Source organism: Peromyscus eremicus, chromosome 6, assembly GCF_949786415.1.
Source record: "Peromyscus eremicus chromosome 6, PerEre_H2_v1, whole genome shotgun sequence".
NCBI classification, from domain to species: Eukaryota; Metazoa; Chordata; class Mammalia; order Rodentia; family Cricetidae; genus Peromyscus; species Peromyscus eremicus.
In genome coordinates this window covers 15,366,883-15,387,932 of record NC_081421.1, presented here as the reverse complement: position 1 = coordinate 15,387,932, position 21,050 = coordinate 15,366,883, and the positions used below count along the sequence as shown (strand labels likewise).

The following is a 21,050-nucleotide window of genomic DNA, read 5'->3' as shown; positions in this document are numbered from 1 at the left end:
CTGAAGTTCTAGGAGCCTGAGGGAAGCAGCCAGAACAGGACCTATCCTCTAACATGCACTTGTAAGCGTCATAGCAATACTGTCATTAACAGGGCTGGCACAGCGTTCGTGGTCTGTGATGTAATGGTGATAAATACTTCAAACATCGATGAAAGGGGACCCCGCAAGGGTCTCTACGACAGGTGACTGTGAGCAAGTGGGTGGCTCCGGATGAAGCCCCGGTCATCTCTCACAGCATCAACACTTGCTGTCCTTACAGCTCATGTTCACTCTGCTCCAGAGCTTTAAAAATGCACTGACTTTTGTTTTACTATTAAGATAGAGAATTTAAAAATCACCGAATTAAAATGCACAGGGTTCCTACCCAAAGCATTAATACGAAGATCTTAGATGGCATTCTTCCAAGAGCAAAGACCTGGACCTTTTAAAAAAAATGCCCACTGATGGAGCCCTGGCTGTGAATACTCTTTTTCATCTCAGTTTAACTGCATTATACAATCCTTATATAACTGCATCCTCCCAGGGCTGTGGTGCTATAGGAGTTTTAGTGATGTACAAGTCTAAGGGAGTTAATGAGATGGCAAACTGGCTCAGCCACCTGGCGCCACACAACTAAGAGACAGTCATACTGCAGGGGAGGACACCTTGGTCCCCCCTTATTACATGCAGCATTCCAATAACCCGGTGCTCCAACAGTACACACGGAGAAGGAAGTGTCACTGAGCATCACAGTGACAGGAATCTGGTAATGCTACAATAAGGTAATAATCAAAGACAAAGCAGTAAGTCTTACTTGTATAAGACAGGCCTGTCCTGCAGGGCTTCCATGGCCTGAGTTAACACTGTAGACACATCACAGGACTCTTGTGTCAATGCTCTGCATTCACCTGGAACATAATCAGCATTATAACTTCTGCTGTCTGTTCACATTTCCAGCTCTTTTCTTCAGAAGCAATCACTATCTCATTTTACACCTCAGATTTAACTAAAATGTGCTTGCAAATCCCTACTATGTTCAAAGAACTGAGGAAATTCCCAATCTTTCAGACTCATAGAGGTGGTTCATTCCCAGCACACAATGAGAAATGCTGAGGCACCTTAACATGGCTCTACCACTCCTGGGAGCCAAGGCTGCACAGCTGGCCAATACCAGCTTAGATGTTAAGGAAGCACAAAAACAAAACAAAACAATACAAAACAAAACAACAACAACAACAAAAAAAACCTGAGGCAATGACCTGCCTTTGAGGAAGTAGAGTCCAGCCACAAGGATAAAACAAACGTGAAGTTATATAATAAAACAGCAGCATATCAATGCATCACAGTTAGTCACTGATCACAGTAGGTGTGGACCGCTCCAGGGGGCACACAGAACCTTATGTAGTCTTGAAGACTGAGACAAGACCTGGATACAGAGAAAGACAATGCTCCAGATGGGAGCAAACCATACAAACAAGAAGAGGTAGAGAAACAAGGAATCTAGACCTTAAACCAACAGAGCAGAGGACTAGGCATCAGTACAGTGTAATGCAGGTACAGCCAGCTAACTGCATTAGCTCCAGCCCTTGCACCGGTCAGCTGATAATACCTAACATACTGCACATTCACATGCCACTCTTGCTCAATGAAACCATCTTCTCTGATTTAACACATTAGTTTGCAAACACTTCCTAAAACATTTTAAAAGCAAAATGTTTTAGTCAATCTTGCGGGACTTCCAGGGCCTGAGTTAACACTGGAGACACACCACAGGACTCCTGTGTCTAAGCAAAATAACCTCTTAAGTTACCTGCACTCAAGTTCCTGGAACCTGTAAATGTTACTGCCTTTTGTGGCAAAAGAAACATTGACGATGGACTAAAAATTAAAAACTTTGATGCTAGGGAATTTTCTCAAACTGCCAAGGTAAGTTCAAGGTAACCTAAAATAGAAGAGGATGCCACAACAAGTCAGAAATGAAAATGGGAGTGAACTGGCCACACATGTGGGCTTCAAAGGTGGAAGACAAGGATGAAGATGGGTCACAAGACAAAGCAAGCAGGTAGGAGCCCTTAGTGACAGCCAGCAAGGAAAACTCAAGACTTCATCCTTACAAACGTAAGCAACCCAACTAGTCCAACAGTCAGACAAGGAAGGAGAGAGACTACGTGATATGCCCTTCCAACACTAATGTCATGGTGAGAACCAGGCCTGATTTCCGCCAGACCGCCAAAATGACACACTGATCATTCTATCTCACCAGTGGACTAGAAAATGAATCCACCATTTGTAACACGAAAGCTACATAAGTGGCACGAGCTGCCCAATCAAATGCCACCTCCATTTATTTATTCTAGGGCAGAAGCACCGTCTTTGCTGTTTTCCCTTAGAGAATATATAGTCGTCATTTATCCCACTCTTCAGCAATGTTCTGGATAAAAACCTAAACACGGGACGTGAACATGTAGAGTTGGTTCTGCTTTGTAAAAAAAAAAATATCAATTGGGACTGAGAGATGGCTCAGCAGTTAAGGTACAGACTGCTCTAAGAGGTCTCAGCTCAGTTTCCAGCACCCATGTTGGGAGGCTCACAACCACCTGTGACTTGGCCTCTGCGGGCACCTGCACTCACTTGTGTGCTCTCCACACACATATACAAACAGGTCTGAAGAAGTCAGATAAGGCCAAGGGAAATTTTTTTTTTTTTTTTTTTTTTTTTTTTTTTTTTTTTTTGGTTTTTCGAGACAGGGTTTCTCTGTGTAGCTTTGCGCCTCTCCTGGAACTCACTTGGTAGCCCAGGCTGGCCTCGAACTCACAGAGATCCGCCTGGCTCTGCCTCCCGAGTGCTGGGATTAAAGGCGTGCGCCACCACCGCCCGGCGGCCAAGGGAAATTTTAAGGATTAAGTACTAGTTTGCATGAAAGAATCACTTACTTTGAGCCCATCGGTAAAGTCGTTCATAAGCCGTTTCTTGAAGCAAGGCCATCTGTTCCATAATTTCCAAACTTAAGTGAAAATTAAAGAGTTATACAATGTAAACTTTAGCCAACAGTTAGATCTAAGAATCTAATTACATGACAGTTTGGCCCTTAACGTTTTATCATTTTATGGAATTTTTTCAGTCTTTTTTTTACAATTAAATAAATGTTAAATATTACTTCCATCAGTTAATTCCAACTCTTCTTTTAGTCAAATATATAAGGCAATGAACTTCCACCTTTCCCAAAGGCAAGTGAAGATTAAATTCCTATTTCACAGAATATAGTTTCAAAAGGAACCTAGAATGACTCTGAATGTTTATAGACACAAGCAGCAATGTGACTGGCTTGCCAAGCAGCTACTCACCCTGCTGTCTGCTGGTTGGTTCGCAACAGAACTTTGACATCATTATGAATCTGTTTCACTCTTCCTAATGCCTTGAAAAAGTCCTTTAAAATTAAAAATGTCATTAAAAAAAAAATCTGTGTTGTGAGGTAAACTATACTACCCTGAATTAAAAATCACTACAAAGGTGAAACAAAATCCTACCACTTATAATGAAGTCTTATGCAGATTTCAACTGTATTTTTACAGAAGGCATAGTAAGTATTTCTTCGCATTTTAAGAGCGACATTAATTTTGTTCGGGCTTTGAAGGATGAAAACATATAAAATGGCAGCCTCTTAAACAATTCCTTTGAGAAAATCCTACCAACGTGGAACCACAAAGCATGATAACACTGCCTACTTCACACAAGTTAACACCACGCTGCTAGAAAATTCAGATAAGTAACATATGCTTGATAAATAAGGTGTATTTGATAATCAAAGATTTAGAAATTCCCAAGGTCTACTCAGGTTCACAGCAGTATTTGTCTAGCTTTGTCTTTGCTCACTTTAAGCTTTAGCTATTTGGATAAACTAAGCCATACAAGAAACCCGCCATATTCTATAATGGTGTGTCTGGTCCTCCAAGAAAATTTAGACAAAAGTTTCCATTCTCTCAGAAGCTTGAAGAAAGTTCCTGCTTGGTAAAAGGAATCACTCTTAACTCCAGCAAGAAGAACTTGTGGCCCTTCCATTAACGTATGACTGGTGCCTATTAACTTGTCAGGGTCAACGCCAGCTTCCTTAATCTCTGCTCACAAGCCACCCCAGCTCACATGCCCCTTTTTCTCATTTAATCCTACGTGCAACTATAGAGTATAAAAAGTGTAACAAACAGTATGCTGGTTCCCAGTAATAGAAAATTTGTAAAGACTAAGTAAGTTCCTGTTCTCAGGAAGCACACAGCTGAGTAAGAGAACTGTAAGCCTGAAGACACCATCTGAACAGAGCAAGCCCTGGATACTCAGGAACAGGCCAGCCCTGCAATCACCGGACCACCTTATGTCTCCGCTACATATGCATCTGTGCTCCCTCACCAGCAGATAAGAACAGAAAATGCTCATTAAATAGACAGGACTCTGCTCTAGGAATACACTGGGGCCTTAGGAGTTAGGAGACAGAATCCTTTCTGGAAAAAATTAATGTCTTTAAGGAAAAAAAAGAAAATAGCTTTTGAGAGGTTTTATGATTCTTTCATTCAGTCTGCAAAGTGTGACAAAGCATAAAAAAAAGATGAAAAGCAAATTCCAATTTAAGAAAGACAAAGAGTTATGAAAGTAAGCAATGTGTCATTGTCCTAATCAAGACAGGGGGATGAAGAAAACATGTATATGCATTGTTTACCCTGAAAAAGGTGACACAACAGACTAAATCCTGTATTCCATTTCAGAAACAGTCTTTGTAGATCAGGCCGACCTCAAACTCAAGAGTCACCTGCCTTTGCCTCCTACATGCTGGGATTAAAGGTGTGTGATATCACTCCAAACTGGATAATTACAGAATATTCTTTTAAATACAGATCTACAAATACAGTTTGTACAGGAGTAGTAAACAAGTAAACTAGTTCACAAAGGATCAGTGAAAAGAAGGGGTAATGGAGGTTTGTTTTGTGTTTTTAAAGTTATGTTGTACTTTGACTTCAAAAAACATGTATAACTTCAAAATAAACAAAACCCAAAACTAATTAAAATACATGCCTTAACTTCAAATTTAGATGGGAAAATTAAGTCTTGAAAATCTCGTCTTCTCTGTAGCATTTGTAATTGCTACACTTAGTAGCCAGCACACGTACCTCAGTGACAGGGCCTCCTCTTGTGCCTCGGAGAAGAGCCATCTCATCAGAAGTCAGCTGGAACTTGGATAAAAAGGCATCTGCTACTTGTGCTCTAATTTCTAATCTTTGGCTAGAACAACAAGAAAAATGAAGCATATTATGCTTTGTCCAACTACAAAGCAAACGATATCCCTGACACAGTAGCTTATCAAACGAAACAAAGCTGTGAAAGATTCTCAGCATCTCTGAAAGCCTTGTTTCCACCTCAGACATTGCAGGGTCATCAGCAGGCACGTGATGAAATCATTCCAAGCTCATCAGACATGCAGGTGATGTAATTAGCTGATACTGCTCTGCCCTGCATGTCTGCACACAGTACAAGCTATTGTTCATTATGTAAAGGGAGAAATACATTCACAATGGTACCTGTATTACTAACTTAGAGCTGCCTACAAAGGCTAATTTCTAAGACAAAAGTATGCCCTTGATTTCAAGGAATTCCTCTTAGTTATTAATATACCCTAAAAGTTTTCACATGAACCACAACACAAACAAAAATCAGTTGTGTTTTTATGTTACAATTATTTTTTTTTTTAGAATTAATGTATGTTAGAATGAGAGGTCAAGAGCTTGTGAGTCAAAAAAACCATGTCTCTATTTTGGCCTTCCTCACTTGTGACGGCTATTCTTGGTTATCAACTTGACTACATCTGGAATTATTTAAAACTCAAATAACTTGCCATATCCGTGAAGTATTTTTTCTCAATTAAATCATTTGAAGTTGCAAGACTCATTTCTAGTCTGGATCTTTGAGGTGGGAAGACACACCTTTAATCCAGATCTTTTAAGGTAGCTTCCGACCTTAAATCTACCTTTTATCTGGACCACACCTGCTGGGAGTCCATACAAAGGGCATGGAAGAAGGAAGCTCTCTTGTCTGCTTGCTCTTGCCTTGCTAGCAAGTCCATCCTTCACTGCATAAGAGCCTACTTCTTCAGGATTCCATGGTATACTGAAGACCAGATAAGACTGGGGGACTAAACAACTTCTGGATTCTTGGAACTTCCACTCATAGGCAGCCATTGTTGGATTAGCTGGACCACAGCCTGCAAGTCATCCTAATAAATCTTTCTATACAGAGAAATTGATTCTGTAAATTGTTACTCTAGAAAACCTCTAATACACCACTCATTCTGCTTGACAATGAAAACAATATTATAAACTATACAATCTGGATGCAACATAGGTGTGGTAGCTGGCAATTAGGAAAAGGCATGCTCTAGACTAGGAGGCAGTCTGCAGGGACCAGAGGACTGGAAACGGTTTCCATCTAAGGCCAGTCACTGCCTGAGCTCCCTGAGCAGCAACTCAACGTTCCTGATGCCTGAACCCTGGATCTGGAGCTATATACAGCTGGGCACAGTGGCACATGCCTGTTATTACAACACTATCGAGGCAGGGAGACAGGTGGATTGAAAATCTGAGGTTGGGATATATCTGTGGTAGAGCCCTTGCTCAGCACATATAAGACCATCAGTTGGATCCCCAGCACCACCAAAAATAAAAGAAAACCCCCACAGTATTTCACCAGTAGTATCCAAAGAGTAGCAATGTTCTACATTAAAAACATTCTGTTGAGAATTACAAAGATAAGTATTAACACCATTCATGTTCATGGCAGGACATGTCTACCTTGTGTTACTTGTATCTTTATGTTGAAAGACTTTAAGTTCACCAAGTCAATGCCCTTGGGATGAACAATATACATTTTTAAAAGGGAAACAAAATCCAGGTATTTACTTCAAACAATAATGTAACCCCTTAATTAATTCTACATAGAGCTGAAAGGTATATATGTCCTACTATACAAAAGTCATCTAATGTTTTTTGTTTTTTGTTTTTTTTTGGTTTTTCGAGACAGGGTTTCTCTGTGTAGCTTTGTGCCTTTCCTGGAACTTACTTGGTAGCCCAGGCTGGCCTCGAACTCACAGAGATCCACCTGGCTCTGCCTCCCGAGTGCTGGGATTAAAGGCGTGCGCCACCACCGCCTGGCTAAAAAGTCATCTAATGTATTTTAACTTTTAGACAAAGCACCAATCCTTGTCACACAGGTTAAAAGTAATTACAAAGCATCATAAAATTCTTTGGAGCTATTCTTAGACTTATCTTTGGCATCAATTATTAGGCACAAAGGAGAATCAACCTCCTAGTGGTTTCAATCATTAAAGTAGTGTTCCTGCCATCCTGATTGATCATGTGCCGATCATTACAACTGATTCCAAATACTGGTGACCTCTACTCCAAAACAGAAATAATCTCTCGAACATGAGAACCAGGCATCATGTTCCCAATGGCTGTTTTTATGTTAAAGTTACTACTAAATAAAGCTTAGGAACTAAGGTCCTCCGTGAACCTTGAATCACAGTACCCATTATTTTCACTTTGACTTAGTATTATTTACAACTTTCCACTTAATCTGTATTAATAAGGAGGAGACTGTATAAAGAAAAACTTACCTTTCTGATTGAAGCTTAGTGGTTTTTACTATTAAATCTTGAGTCTGTTCTTTTGCTGCCTGAAATTATAAATACACCACACATCAGTATATTCCAATCTCACAAAACTACTATCACCACTTCCCGGAATTCAGACAAACGGCACAGAGCTCAACACAAATGGCAAAGAGCTCAGAAGGCCCCCGTAGTTGGCATCGATGTTTAAGGCTCAGGAGCTACTTTTCTAAGAGGCACTCTCTCAGAGTTCTCAGCGCGCGCGCACACACACACACACACACACACACACACACACACACATGACGCTGAAACACAGAAGAAGACTGTGTCTGGATGCTTTCTAGTGAAGCACAAGTACTAGAAAGCCATCTGAGGGCAAGGACATGGCTTCAGTGGTAGACTGCTGAGCTGCATACCAGGAGACTTCTACATTGAATCACTGGTCTACAGCGGGTACAAAGCTCAACAGTGCAGGTGATGGGAATGAAGTCTCAGAGCAGAAAACACAGGCCCTGGAGACAGACCTGGTTGCTTCTGCCCAACTTTCATACCAAGCAATGCTTCCCGTGCCCACCTTTTAAGCAAGAGCCCAAAACTCAGAAGTGAACTTGGTGAGCAGCAACACTATCCAAATATCAGCCAGTCATCTATGAGGCAGATTCCAAAACGGCAGAAATGTGCCCAACAGGAGTCTCAAAACCCCAAACTATAGAACACGACAAAAATAAGGCTTTAGGAACTGCTGAGATGGCTCAGTGGATAAAGGCCAAACCTGGGGACCTGCATCTGAGCTTTAAAACGCACATGGTAAATGGAGAGAAACAACTCACATAAATTGTTCTCCAACTTACACACATATACCATGGCATATACACAGATTAAATAATACATAAATTAATGTCATAAAAAATTTAAGGCAATAGTAATGAAATGAGAGACAAACGGCCAAGGATGGGGCAGACATAGTGTCCATGCCATGCAAAGACACTGAGCCAGAATTATTAACATACCAAGTCACTAGTGAGTAGACACTACAGTACCCCATAACAGACAACAACACAGAGTAGAGGGGTCAGTCAGTGGACACTGTACAGTACCCATAACAGACAACAACACACAGAGCAGAGGAGTCAGTCAGTGGACACTGTACAGTACCCACAACAGACAGTGACACACAGAGGAGTCAGTCAGTGGACACTGTACAGTACCCATAACATACAGTGACACACAGAGGAGTCAGTCAGTGGACACTGCACAGTACCCATAACACACAGTGACACACAGAGGAGTCAGTCAGTGGACACTGTACAGTACCCACAACAGACAGTGACACACAGAGGAGTCAGTCAGTGGACACTGCACAGCACCCATAACACACAGTGACACACAGAGCAGAGGAGTCAGTCAGTGGACACTGTACAGTACCCATAACAGATGACACACAGAGGAGTCAGTCAGTGGACACTGTACAGTACCCATAACACACAGTGACACACAGAGGAGTCAGTCAGTGGACATTGTACAGCACCCATAACAGACGACACACAGAGCAGAGGAGTCAGTCAGTGGACACTGTACAGTACCCATAACAGACAACAACACACAGAGGGGTCAGTCAGTGGACACTGTACAGCACCCATAACAGACAGTGACACACAGAGGAGTCAGTCAGTGGACACTGTACAGCACCCATAACACACAGTGACACACAGAGCAGAGGAGTCAGTCAGTGGACACTGCACAGCACCCATAACACACAGTGACACACAGAGGAGTCAGTCAGTGGACACTGTACAGCACCCATAACAGACAGTGACACACAGAGGAGTCAGTCAGTGGACACTGTACAGTACCCATAACACACAGTGACACACAGAGGAGTCAGTCAGTGGACACTGTACAGCACCCATAACACACAGTGACACACAGAGGAGTCAGTCAGTGGACACTGTACAGCACCCATAACACACAGTGACACACAGAGGAGTCAGTCAGTGGACACTGTACAGCACCCATAACACACAGTGACACACAGAGGAGTCAGTCAGTGGACACTGTACAGTACCCATAACACACAGTGACACACAGAGGAGTCAGTCAGTGGACACTGTACAGCACCCATAACACACAGTGACACACAGAGGAGTCAGTCAGTGGACACTGTACAGCACCCATAACAGACAGTGATACACAGAGGAGTCAGTCAGTGGACACTGTACAGTACCCACAACAGACAGTGACACACAGAGGAGTCAGTCAGTGGACACTGTACAGTACCCACAACAGACAGTGACACACAGAGGAGTTAGTCAGTGGACACTGTACAGCACCCATAACAGACAACAACACACAAAGCAGAGGAGTCAGTCAGTTAAAAGAGGAACTAGATCAAGCATCTCAAGGAAATGGGTCGTTTTCTTGTTGGAACTTTACACTGAAGAGCCGAGCTTCTGTGGGTCAGGTCTCTGAAACTGGAGGCAACTAAGGCCTCTCCCTCCTTCCTGCTAATTCTCTGCTCAGTGGGAATCTGTCTTTCTGCTTCCTAAACATCCTGTGGAGGATGAGGACACCTGAACCTCTAGTGATATTTTTCAGACAGACTTGAACCGTGGTTCAGTCTGTCACCGACTCTAGGAATAAAGCTGAGTGTGGCAGCTCCAGAGCACTCGTCAACAAAGAGTCTCCAAGTCCAACAGCATCTCCAAATGCCTAAACTGCTTGGTATTTGCCTTCAAGTTTAACTTCTACCCTTTGTAGTCTAACATTAAGAAATTCTACCCTATACAGACCCAGCTTAATTTGGACTCATCCTTAGCTAAAGAGAACCTGAGGAAAAATTGTATTTTTATTACACGATAAATTCTTGTGTAGAGCACTTCATATTTTTGAAGAATTTGCTGTTTTCCCCTAAGTATTCGCTACTAGTTCCTGAAGAACTTATTCCTGCTGGACTCTGGCATCATAGATCTCAAAGATCCACCAACATTCTACAGATAACTCTGCACTGTTAGAGGCCCTTGGAGTTGACTAATAATAGGAAGCCATCATAAAAAGAAACACAGGACATTCATTCATGTATTTGAGCTCTTGTAAAACTGTAACATTTGCATCTAACCTTCCTCCACAGCATTACGTGGCAGACGTCCGTACATTTTCCAAACGTCCCTTTCCCAGGAGCTACACTGACACCCAGGCACTGTGAGGTACCTGTAATCGGCTTGTCATGTCCTGACAGCAGCTGCTCATTGCCTGGACATCTTCATTAATGCTTTCAAGTTCCTGAAAGGGGAGTAAATAATATCAACTACTGCACATAGCATAAAGAAATTTCTCCTTCTGAGGTCAAATCCCACAGTTTCTGTTGTTTTGTCAAAGCATAACAAAGGATCTTTATGAAATTCATTCTTACAAAAAGAATAATACCTACTGTTACAAAGGTGTAAAGAAACTGGTCCATTTCTTTTAGAGGGTATATGAAAACAAAAAATATCTTATCAGATGAATATATTTTACAAACATAACGTAAGAATACCTACAAAGGTAGTAAATATTAGCTAGATCTAACCACTCCAAAGTTATATGTATATGTAGAATTGTATATATAGTTATCGGTCAATTTCTAAAATTGAAAAAAAAAAACAAATCATAGCACAAAATAGTAAATGTGCAACAACACACACAGGACAGTCAAGAATTCTCTAAGCAAATGGACCCTTAAACACTTTAGCTAACAATGGAAAGGGTGTACAGAGCAGCAACTGTGATGAACCCATGCTTTCCCAGGATGTCTACACAAAGTTAAAAGTCATAATTTAAAACACACAGTGCTGGGGGCTGGAGAGATGGCTCAGAGGCTAAGAGCCTGGCTGCTCTTCCAGAGGTGCTGAGTTCAATCCCCAGCAACCACATATGGCTCACAACCAACTATGAGACCTGGTGCCCTCTACTGCATGAAGACATACATGCAGGCAGAACACTGTATACAAAATTAAAAATAATAATAAGTTAATTAAAAAAAAAAAACACACAGTACCTCATCATTTCTTTTAAAAAAAAAAACTATCATTTTGAAAACATGGGAAAGCAATTCAATGCAACATGATGACAGTTACTTCTGAGCGATGCTAGCTACACAGGGAGTCAATCAACTGAGCTAGATACACAGCCCATTTATAAAGTTTCCATTTAATTTTTACTGAATTACCTAATTCCACTCATTGAACAAAATTACCAACTGTATAAAATATAACAACAGGTATATGATAAACTATTTCTTATAGACTTTTAAAAATATCTAAAGTTGAGATAATGCTCATGTACTCATTGCCCAGCTTCAACAGTTATCAGCTCATGGCCATTCTCATTTCTTCTGTCTACCCACTTTCCCCATCCATGTTTCCTCTCTCCGTATAAACTGAATTATTCTCAGGCAATTCCAAGTGTAACTTTATCTATGAACTTCTCTTTATGTCATTGTGAGAAGATAAAAAGTAGACTATCACTCAGGTTTAACAACAATCCCCCCACCCAGTCTGCTCTTTCTTTCTTTTTTGAGACAGGGTCTCACTATGTACCCGGCCTGGCCTTGAATTCAAAACCCTCCATCAGCCCCCAGAGCACTGGCATTACAAAAGTGTATCACACTCAGCAACAATAACCTTTTAATGTTAAACGCTCAGCTCGAACTTCTCCAACACCTTCAATTTTCTAAAATAAAAACAAAAAACCAACTGTAGGACTCAAATAAAAAAAGATTTGCAAATACTTAGCAGGATGATAAGTTTGTTTCCTGTTTAGTGTATAGCTTGTTACTCCTACTTATGTGTTGGAAGAAGTCGGCTCAGTTGCTTACACAGTTGGAAGAAGGTTCCAGACTGCTCTGACTGCACTGTCCCAGTATCAGCACAGTCTTCTGTCCCCAGTCCTGCCTGCAGTCAGTCAGATCCAGAGCACGACTGCACAGTTAAACTTGCAGCATGAGTTCCTTAGCACTGATACTGCACACCTTTAACAGGAGTCGTGTATCAGTGGCTAGATCAGTGACTCTTCACCTCGGTGATTCTTCACCTCTGGGACATTGGGCAGTGTCCACTGGCATTCTTGGTTGGAACAACTGGAGACAAGATGGCTCTACCAGCAACAACTGGGTATAGACCAGGGATGCTGATAAAAATCCTACAGTTCAGAGAAGATTCCCTAACATCTATTTAGCCCAAAATGTTAATAGTCTCCAGGCTGAGAAAGCCTGAGCCAGATCCACGAATGCAACCATGGTAGTGAAATCTCATATTCTATTTCATTCACTGGCTGGACTACTGTGAGACAAGCTTTCCCTCAGCAGCTGGAGTGCTGATGTTTCGCTTCTACTCAGCAACTCAAACACAGCAAGCTGGTATACTTAGACCCACCAAAAGTATCGAGTGAGGGTTCTGTCTGATTTGGTGTGTACACATAAGGCACATGTGTGGAGGGCAAAGGACAACTCCAGGGACTTGGTTCTCTCCTGCCATTGTGGGATCTGAGGACCAAACTCAGAGGGTCAGGCCTGCTCATAAGCACCTCTACTGGACTGAGTCATCCTGTTTGACTTTTATTGTCACCGTTAACTCACAGATTTCATGTGTGATGTGGTCAGTTCGCAGTTATTCTTTGTGAGGTTCTTTAATCTAATTCCTTCCAAGATACGTCTGTTTCTGGTCATGATCAGATCATTCTGTTCAGTAGTCAAACGTGCTGAGAGACTACAATCTGAACGTGTTCACTACTGTCTTTTTTTCTTATATGTATGTGTGTGTGTCTACACATTCGTTCGTATGCACATGCGCACATGGTGCCCTCAGGAGGCCAGGAGAGGGTGTAAGTTGTGAGTGGAGTGGGAGTTAAGTTGTGAGCCACTTGATAGGAGTGCTAGAACTGAAGCCCAGTTCTCAGCAAACACTCTTAACTATCTTCAAAAAAAAAAAATGAATTCTACCAAGCTTTCCTTTCACCTCTGAAATTATTAGCCTTCAATCAACGAAATCCTAGTAAATGCTTTAAGACTGTTTTTTTCAAGTCCTTGCTAAAACCATGCATATCACTTCCACCTGACTTGCACATTGTCAGTATACAGCAGTATTAACAATGTAATATTAATAAGCATAAAATATTACACAATAAACAAATTACATCATAATAAATAACATTGATCTTCATCCTATGGTTGAATAAACCACAGTCAAATATATTGAATTGTTATTCATGTTGAAATAATTATCTTGATCTAGAAATTAGGTAGTTTAGGAGATAACAAAAGTAACTCAATACTACCAATCTCCAAATGAAGAAGTGTCATCTAAGGTAGTGCATTAAATGGGGAAATATTTCCTCTGGAAAATCATTCAGAGAAATGTTATATTTTTTATTAAGAAGTTACAATTCCTAGCCAGGCACACACCTTTAATCCCAGCACTCGGGAGGCAGAGCCAGGTGGATCTCTGTGAGTTCGAGGCCAGCCATAGCTACACAGAGAAACCCTGTCTCGAAAAACCAACCAAACAAACAAACAAACAAAAAAAGTTACACTTGATAATTTCTCAAAATAAATATTACAACTTTTTAGTAGAGGCAAAGAATTCAGAAATCACAATAATTCAAATAAAAACAGAGTTAAGTTAGTTTCTATTTGACCATGGTACATAATCAGCTAACACTGCAATTTAATTAAAAAAAAAAAAAACTTATCAAAGCACCAAACACATAGTTCCCCATAAACCCTAAGTGCAGTTACCTACCTCCTTCACCTCCTTGAAAATGCTCACAAATTCCTCATTGATGGCCAAGCTTCTACGCTCAATATCGCCACGTAAATTTCTTCGAGTCCGCAAACTATTTTCAACAAAAAATGTTGAAAGTGCCTTGAGAGCTTCCAACATCTCCTGTACAAGTGACAACAGAGGAAAATCACTGAGGCTGACTTTGAAATGGTTTCCTGATATCCAGTCAAAGTTCAACAAAATGATTTTCACTTGACTCATTTCCTCATTTCCATTAAACAACTAAAAAAGTAATGTCTAACTTTTTAATTACTAAGCAGAACACAGGAACAGTATACCTATATATAACATATAATCGTATATTTACAAGGTAATATACAGCAGAACTGCTTTGACAGTACTTCTTTATGCACTTAGTACATGTTCTGAGAGACGGTAAGTGAAGCAACAAGTATAGAAAGTTACAGCAGCATGTTAGGTCTGTCTGTGCAAAGGAGGCTGATTTTGGAATGTCAATTTTAAATCATCGTCATAACTTGACTCAAACACCTTTATTAATTAAAACAGGAACCATTACAACTGACATATTTTTGCCAATGAAAAATATTTACTTCTGTAACACAAACATCTATGTTTTGGATTCAGTGGAAAACATTTTCTTCATGCAACAAGTTGCTGAGATGCTTGAAGAAGCGAAGATAAATATGGTTAATGAGGCAAAACTTTATCGCTCAATTTATTCAACTTTTGAAGCGCTGCTCATGTGTCAGGCAGTCCGGAGTTCTGGAGAAACGGGCCCTTTATGTGACCAATCCTTGAAGTAGGTTTGCAGTTTTCCGATTGCTGAGCGCACTTCTCCGGTGTAATGTGGTCTCACTGGGATTGTAAAGGCCGGCAGGGAACACACAAACCGGCGATCACGACGTTGTTTCTGCTTCGTTATGTTTTCCGGGACTGAAGTTGACTTTTGAGAAGTGCTTTGTAGTTTCTTCTTCATCCAAACACTGAGCTTTTATTCCAAGCTCTCCTATTTAACCCCCTTTTGTAGCATGTCACAATCCTATCTAGTCCTGAGCCTTATTTTTCAGTCAACATTTTAAGGCTTGTTTTTAAGTATGTCAAATTCTCTCTGGCCGCTTATTTTCACGTACCTACATATTTAACTACCGCTTTACGACTCTCTCTTTACTTTTTTTCTTTTATGCCACGTTGGCCTGGCTACTCCATTCTGCAGAAAAGAGCCAGCCCTGCGAAGAGCTGCGAAGTCCTGTTCTAGAAGGGTCGGGGAGGGCGTGTGCGTAGGTATTCCAGTAAGAACACAGCAGGGGCGCAAACAGTCTGTGCACAGCTAACAAGGAAGCCAGGGAGGAGTCTCCCTGCGCCCGGGGCAGCAGCTCCGGCGCTCGCCCGGCAGTAGGGCTGGGGCTGAGGCTCGCAGGTCCCTCCCGGCGCCCCCGCCCCGCTCCGGGTACCTTGTCATTGTCCAGCCGCGTCTCCAGGATCTTGTGCAGCTTCCGTGACAGCGGGTTGTTGGGCTGCGCAGGGGTCGCGCCCGCTCCATTACTGAGGCCGTTGGCCGGCCCGGAGGCGGGGACCGCGGCCACTTCTCCACTGGCGTCCGCCATTGCGGACAGACCCGGCGCGACGGGAGCACTGCGCGTGCGCGCCCGCCAGCGCCTGCGCACATCCGGCCGAGCATGCGCGCCGCCACCTGACACTCGGTTTACTTTAAAATCCTGGAAGGAGGGGCAGCACGTTCAGCAGAGAAGAAATTGGAGGTACTAAAAGAGTAATCTGAATCTAAGAAATGCCGGACTAATGATGTAGATATATGTAAAATACGCTGAAACCAGTACCTGGCACTTGTGGTCAACAGAACTGATTCTAATTAAATTCCCTTGTCTGAATTCATTTCTCTGAAAAGCATCCGTGGAAGGTATAGTGTGCACCAGGGCCTCTGGCGTGCACTGGACAATCTACTTTGTGCACTGAAACAAAGGAGTTAATAAACGTTGTTGGGCCAAGACAGTATACAGAAGACAATGAAGAGAGAAAGAAATTTGGCCAAGATGGTTACTCAAGAAGGCTTGCAAGGACTTGGCCTTTTATCTGAGATCTGAAGGAGATTCAGAACTGTGAGAAACCCCAAGTACGAGAAACTCTACATGTAAAAGCCCAGAAAAAGAAGAAGGAACTTCACTGTCTTGCAAACTGATAAAAGCCAGTGTAGCTGGAAAGCCTTGAGCAAGAAAGTGTTTTGCATATATATGTGTGTGTGTGTATATATATATATATATATATATATATATATATATATATATATATATTCACTATATACATGCAATACCTATGGAGGCCAGAAGAGGAACTGGAACTGGAGTTACAGATGGTTGCAGGCATCACACGGGTCCTGAGAACTGAACCCAGGTGCTGTGCAAGAGCACCCAGTGCTCTTAACCAGTGAACCATCTCTCCAGCCTCCGCTATCACATTTTGATTATAACATGATGGCAATTATTAATAATGACTGTATTGGGGTGGTATTATTGAACCTTCTCAATTTGACCTACACGTTCAGAGTAGAGTCACATTATTGCCCTGGCCTTATTTTATAGGCACTTGCTCCATGGCAGCAACATTCTCACCATAATGTGTTACTGGGCACAAACGCATCACACTTTCCAAATCTCTGTACTAATCCCTACAACCTACTTTAGTCTTTTTCAGATGCTATAGCAAACTACTGTAGACTTGGTAGCTTATAAACAACAGAAATTTATTTCTTGTTGTTCTGGAGGATGAGTGGTCCAAGATCAAGGCACCAACAGATCTGGAGTCTGCTGGAGGTCCCTTTCATGTCCGTGGAGAGACATACTAGTGCTGCTTAACTCATCTGCTAGAAAGGAGGATAAGCTGGCTCTCAGAGCTCTCTTCTGTAAGATCACGAATCCTGATCATGGGAGCTTTGCTCTTATGGTCTAATCGTATCCAGACATTGGTGGAGGCCAGGAAGTCAGTGTCTGAATTTTAGGGAGACACAAGCATTCAGACCACAGCCCCACTCTTCCAAGGATGTCAGTCCCTGTGACCCTTATCAACTTCTATATGTCTTTTATATTCCTCTCAGATAACTCTTTCCCCACCACTTCTTAAAAAGAATTTATTAATACCCTATGCAAAGTCCATAGCAATGAAAATATAACTCCTATTATAAGTTCCTCATGACTTATAAGAATATCATTTTTTTTTTTTTTTTTTTGGTTTTTCGAGACAGGGTTTCTCTGTGTAGCTTTGCGCCTCTCCTGGAACTCACTTGGTAGCCCAGGCTGGCCTCGAACTCACAGAGATTCGCCTGGCTCTGCCTCCCGAGTGCTGGGATTAAAGGCGTGCGCCACCACCGCCCGGCTTATGTTTTTGTTCATTATTTGCACGAAGGGACCAGTCTAATCTGGTTTTGTACTCCACTCAAGTGAAGCTTTCGCTGTGCCTCCAACTTTTATCACAGCTAGCCTCAATAGCATATACTGTGGTCTGCACAGTACAGTAACTACCATTACCAATCCCATAGAAGCTGTTACTTGAGAAAGAAAAGATAAGAGGAAATGGGGTAAATGTACAGTTCTCATTCTAGCAACTGTCCCAACACTGTTGTTGGATGCAAGATTTCTGTCTTTTCTAGAACATTAGTTGATCAAAGTTTGATATCCGGTGAGGTGACTTACACTGTCACACAAAAAGATCCAGAGCCTTTGATGGATCTGTCTGTATGAGGTTTCCATAGTTTGCTTTTCATTTTGCCCCAGAGCACGGCAGTTTTAGGAAATGATCTGGTGGTTCTCTGGGTTCCATCCTTCCTCCCACACTCCACAGCTAACTCCCTTAGGGTCTGTCATATGACTAGCTAAGCCTCTTTTAGTCCATTCACCTAGAATCGTGAGGAGTTCTCAGCCCTTGCAGATGCTCTTTCAAGGTCCTAATATCTTTTAAGGCAAGACCTTTTCTCTGTCAAGAGCAAGCACCAAGATGTCAGAGCAGGTCCTATTCCACACACACACACACACACACACACACACACACACACACACACACTTTGTTTCTAGATTATATATGGTGACTATGGGAGGTAATGAACAAACAGAGGTATTGAAGTCTAGCTAAGAAGAGCATGGGCCCTAATACCATCTCCTGGCTATTCCTATAGCAGGTTGTTGATAGCTTCTACTTTATAAGGCAGTTCCTTCTTCAAAGTGAAATGTATACCAAGACTAATGAATTCTACATGTTTATTATTTCTTGCAGTGTAAAGAACTTTTTTATATAAGAAGCAACTTGTATGTGATATTATGGTGATGTAGAAAGTATTCAGTAATTGGTGAGTTGTAGAAAATCAAGTACCTTCAAGTATGACTTTAGCTCCAAAGAATGAACTATTTCTCCCTTCCTAAGGGAAGAAGTCTAATTATTGCATACAGCCAGTCCTCCTGGGATCTGTGAATATTCAGAGGCTCTGCTTTGGCTGCCCTTGATAAAGTGGGTTCTCAGTAGTTAGTGGCTGACAGAGGTAAGGAAATACCTGTTGTTGAATCCATAGTCTTAACACTATTTTACTTTGTTCCTGGGCTCAGATGGGTGACTAGAAGAAGGATAACTGACACACAGAGTTGGTGACATGTTAATCTTGTTACCAAGAGCAAGCATTGTAGTGGGGCCTTTGATATACAAGCATTCATAGGACTCAAAACTGATTTTTTTTTGTGTGCTTATGTCCTGATCCCAATGCTAATTTATTGGCTAGTTAAGAAAGCAGGTCATAGAACTGCAGGCTGAGAACATGGATGGAAATCACCCAGCAGTGTAGGGTCTTGGAGGAGGAGCCACTGAACAGATTTTAGGACTACTGACCATTTTTCTGCTTTTGCACAACATTGAAAGTCTGGACACAAGCTCGCTTTGGCTGCATGCCCATCTATTGATCAAGACACCATGATTTACAGACCCAACCTGACAGCATACAACTCAGGAGAGTTATTTCTAGTCAATGTAATAACTATAAATTTGTGGTTTGTGAGACAGGTAAGAAAGTAATCCATATAAGAAAGGAGCAAAATCCAACTAGGTAGTAAAGATATTAGTCACCGCGCTAGCATGGAGTAGAAGGGTAAGAACCATTTAACTTTAGCAGTCAGTGGAGATTGATTGCAACCGGAGGCAAGTTAGCAGTAAGATGTCAGGGACTCAAATTAGGCAATTAGATTTATGAAAGGGGTTAGAGTGAGACTTGTATTGGAAGTTGTGGTAAAAATAAAATAACCAGGTGAGGCCATTTGCAAGAAAAGGGAAGGAATTGAAAGGCCTCTTTTCTACATTAACGGGTTCGATGTATAACACACAACCTAAGTCAAACTTGCTGGAGAAACTAGGTTCTAGCTCCTTGTCGAGAATATCTAAGAACCACATCGAACTTCTTGAATGATTGGAGGATGAATGATTTAGCAGTTTCCGGATGGTGTGAAGATATGCATAGATGAAGACAATGATTGAACCAAATCCTGGAAATCTAAATTTTTCTTGTACCAAATGTAGAAAGGAAAAGGCAAAAAACAGGTCACACAACATAGGAAATACATGAAAAGGAAAAGAAAATTTAACTGTACATCTCAATAAAGTGAATGATTTTGTTTTTAAATTTGGCATATTGAACTTGCTATTTAAGCTCTTAAGTTAAGATTTTAATTTTAGAAGGTACAGCACTAATAGACACATTTTGACAATATGGTAGCTAGCACTTTACCTGCAAGGGGTAACTTGTATAATCTCTAGTAGATATCTGAAATTGTAGGTATCACAAAACTCCATACATGCAATGTTTTCTACATACACAGACTTCATCTTTGACTGATACATGCATAAGAAACCTTTGATGGCTAATCTTGATTGTCGACTTGACCATGACCACATCTGGAATCAACTAAAACCCAAGCTGCTGGATATGCTAGTAAAGGAATTGCTTAATGGGATTAGCTGAAGCAGGAAGAGCCACCCTAAATCTGGCCCACACCTTCTGGTGGTAGCCCACTTAAAATGAGATGGAAGAAGGAAGCATTTGCCTTTTGCTTGCTTGTCCTCACTCTCTCTGGCAAGTTCATCTGTGTATCCTGTTGCTTTGGCTCAACTTCACTTCTTCAGGATTCCAACATCGTCACTGCTTTGTGTTACATGTTCCTGTGGTGTTGCAAACATGATATGCTATGCATGTTAATATCGTAAACATACTGCAAGTTGTTGACTGTAATAGAGGGAGGGAAAGGAAAAACATTTCACACTAAGCATCCTACTAACCTGGGCTCCATTAACTTCATTATTCTATCCCAAGGAAAATCAAATTCTTAGGTGAACCTCAGATTCCTAATGAACTATCCAATGAACTACAAGTGATAAGGATACTATTGATACTAAGTGTATTAATATGTGATATATTTTGTGTAAGGAATTAAGCAGGGAATTTTATGACACTTATCAATCTAAAACAAATTAAGGTGGACCAGAAAACTGGCAAATATCTCCTAACAATGAAGCTACTAAAAATGTGCATGTTGTTACTAAAATATTTTAAATGAATTTTAAAAATGCTAAGTAAGGCCACAAAAATCAAACACAGATGGCTA

General features: G+C 41.3%; 1 protein-coding gene across 1 annotated transcript in view; it reads right to left on the bottom strand.

The window, feature by feature from the left end:
- LOC131912931 (conserved oligomeric Golgi complex subunit 6-like) overlaps nucleotides 1-16,049 on the bottom strand; it is a 50,561-nt gene extending 34,512 nt beyond the window's left edge. The window contains 8 exon segments of the mRNA XM_059265220.1: nucleotides 794-887; nucleotides 2,913-2,983; nucleotides 3,324-3,406; nucleotides 5,136-5,247; nucleotides 7,634-7,692; nucleotides 10,838-10,909; nucleotides 14,404-14,547; nucleotides 15,858-16,049. Coding sequence (XP_059121203.1) covers nucleotides 794-887; nucleotides 2,913-2,983; nucleotides 3,324-3,406; nucleotides 5,136-5,247; nucleotides 7,634-7,692; nucleotides 10,838-10,909; nucleotides 14,404-14,547; nucleotides 15,858-16,010 — 788 coding nt within the window. The 5' untranslated portion in view covers nucleotides 16,011-16,049.
- Between the last annotated feature and the right edge of the window lie 5,001 nt (nucleotides 16,050-21,050).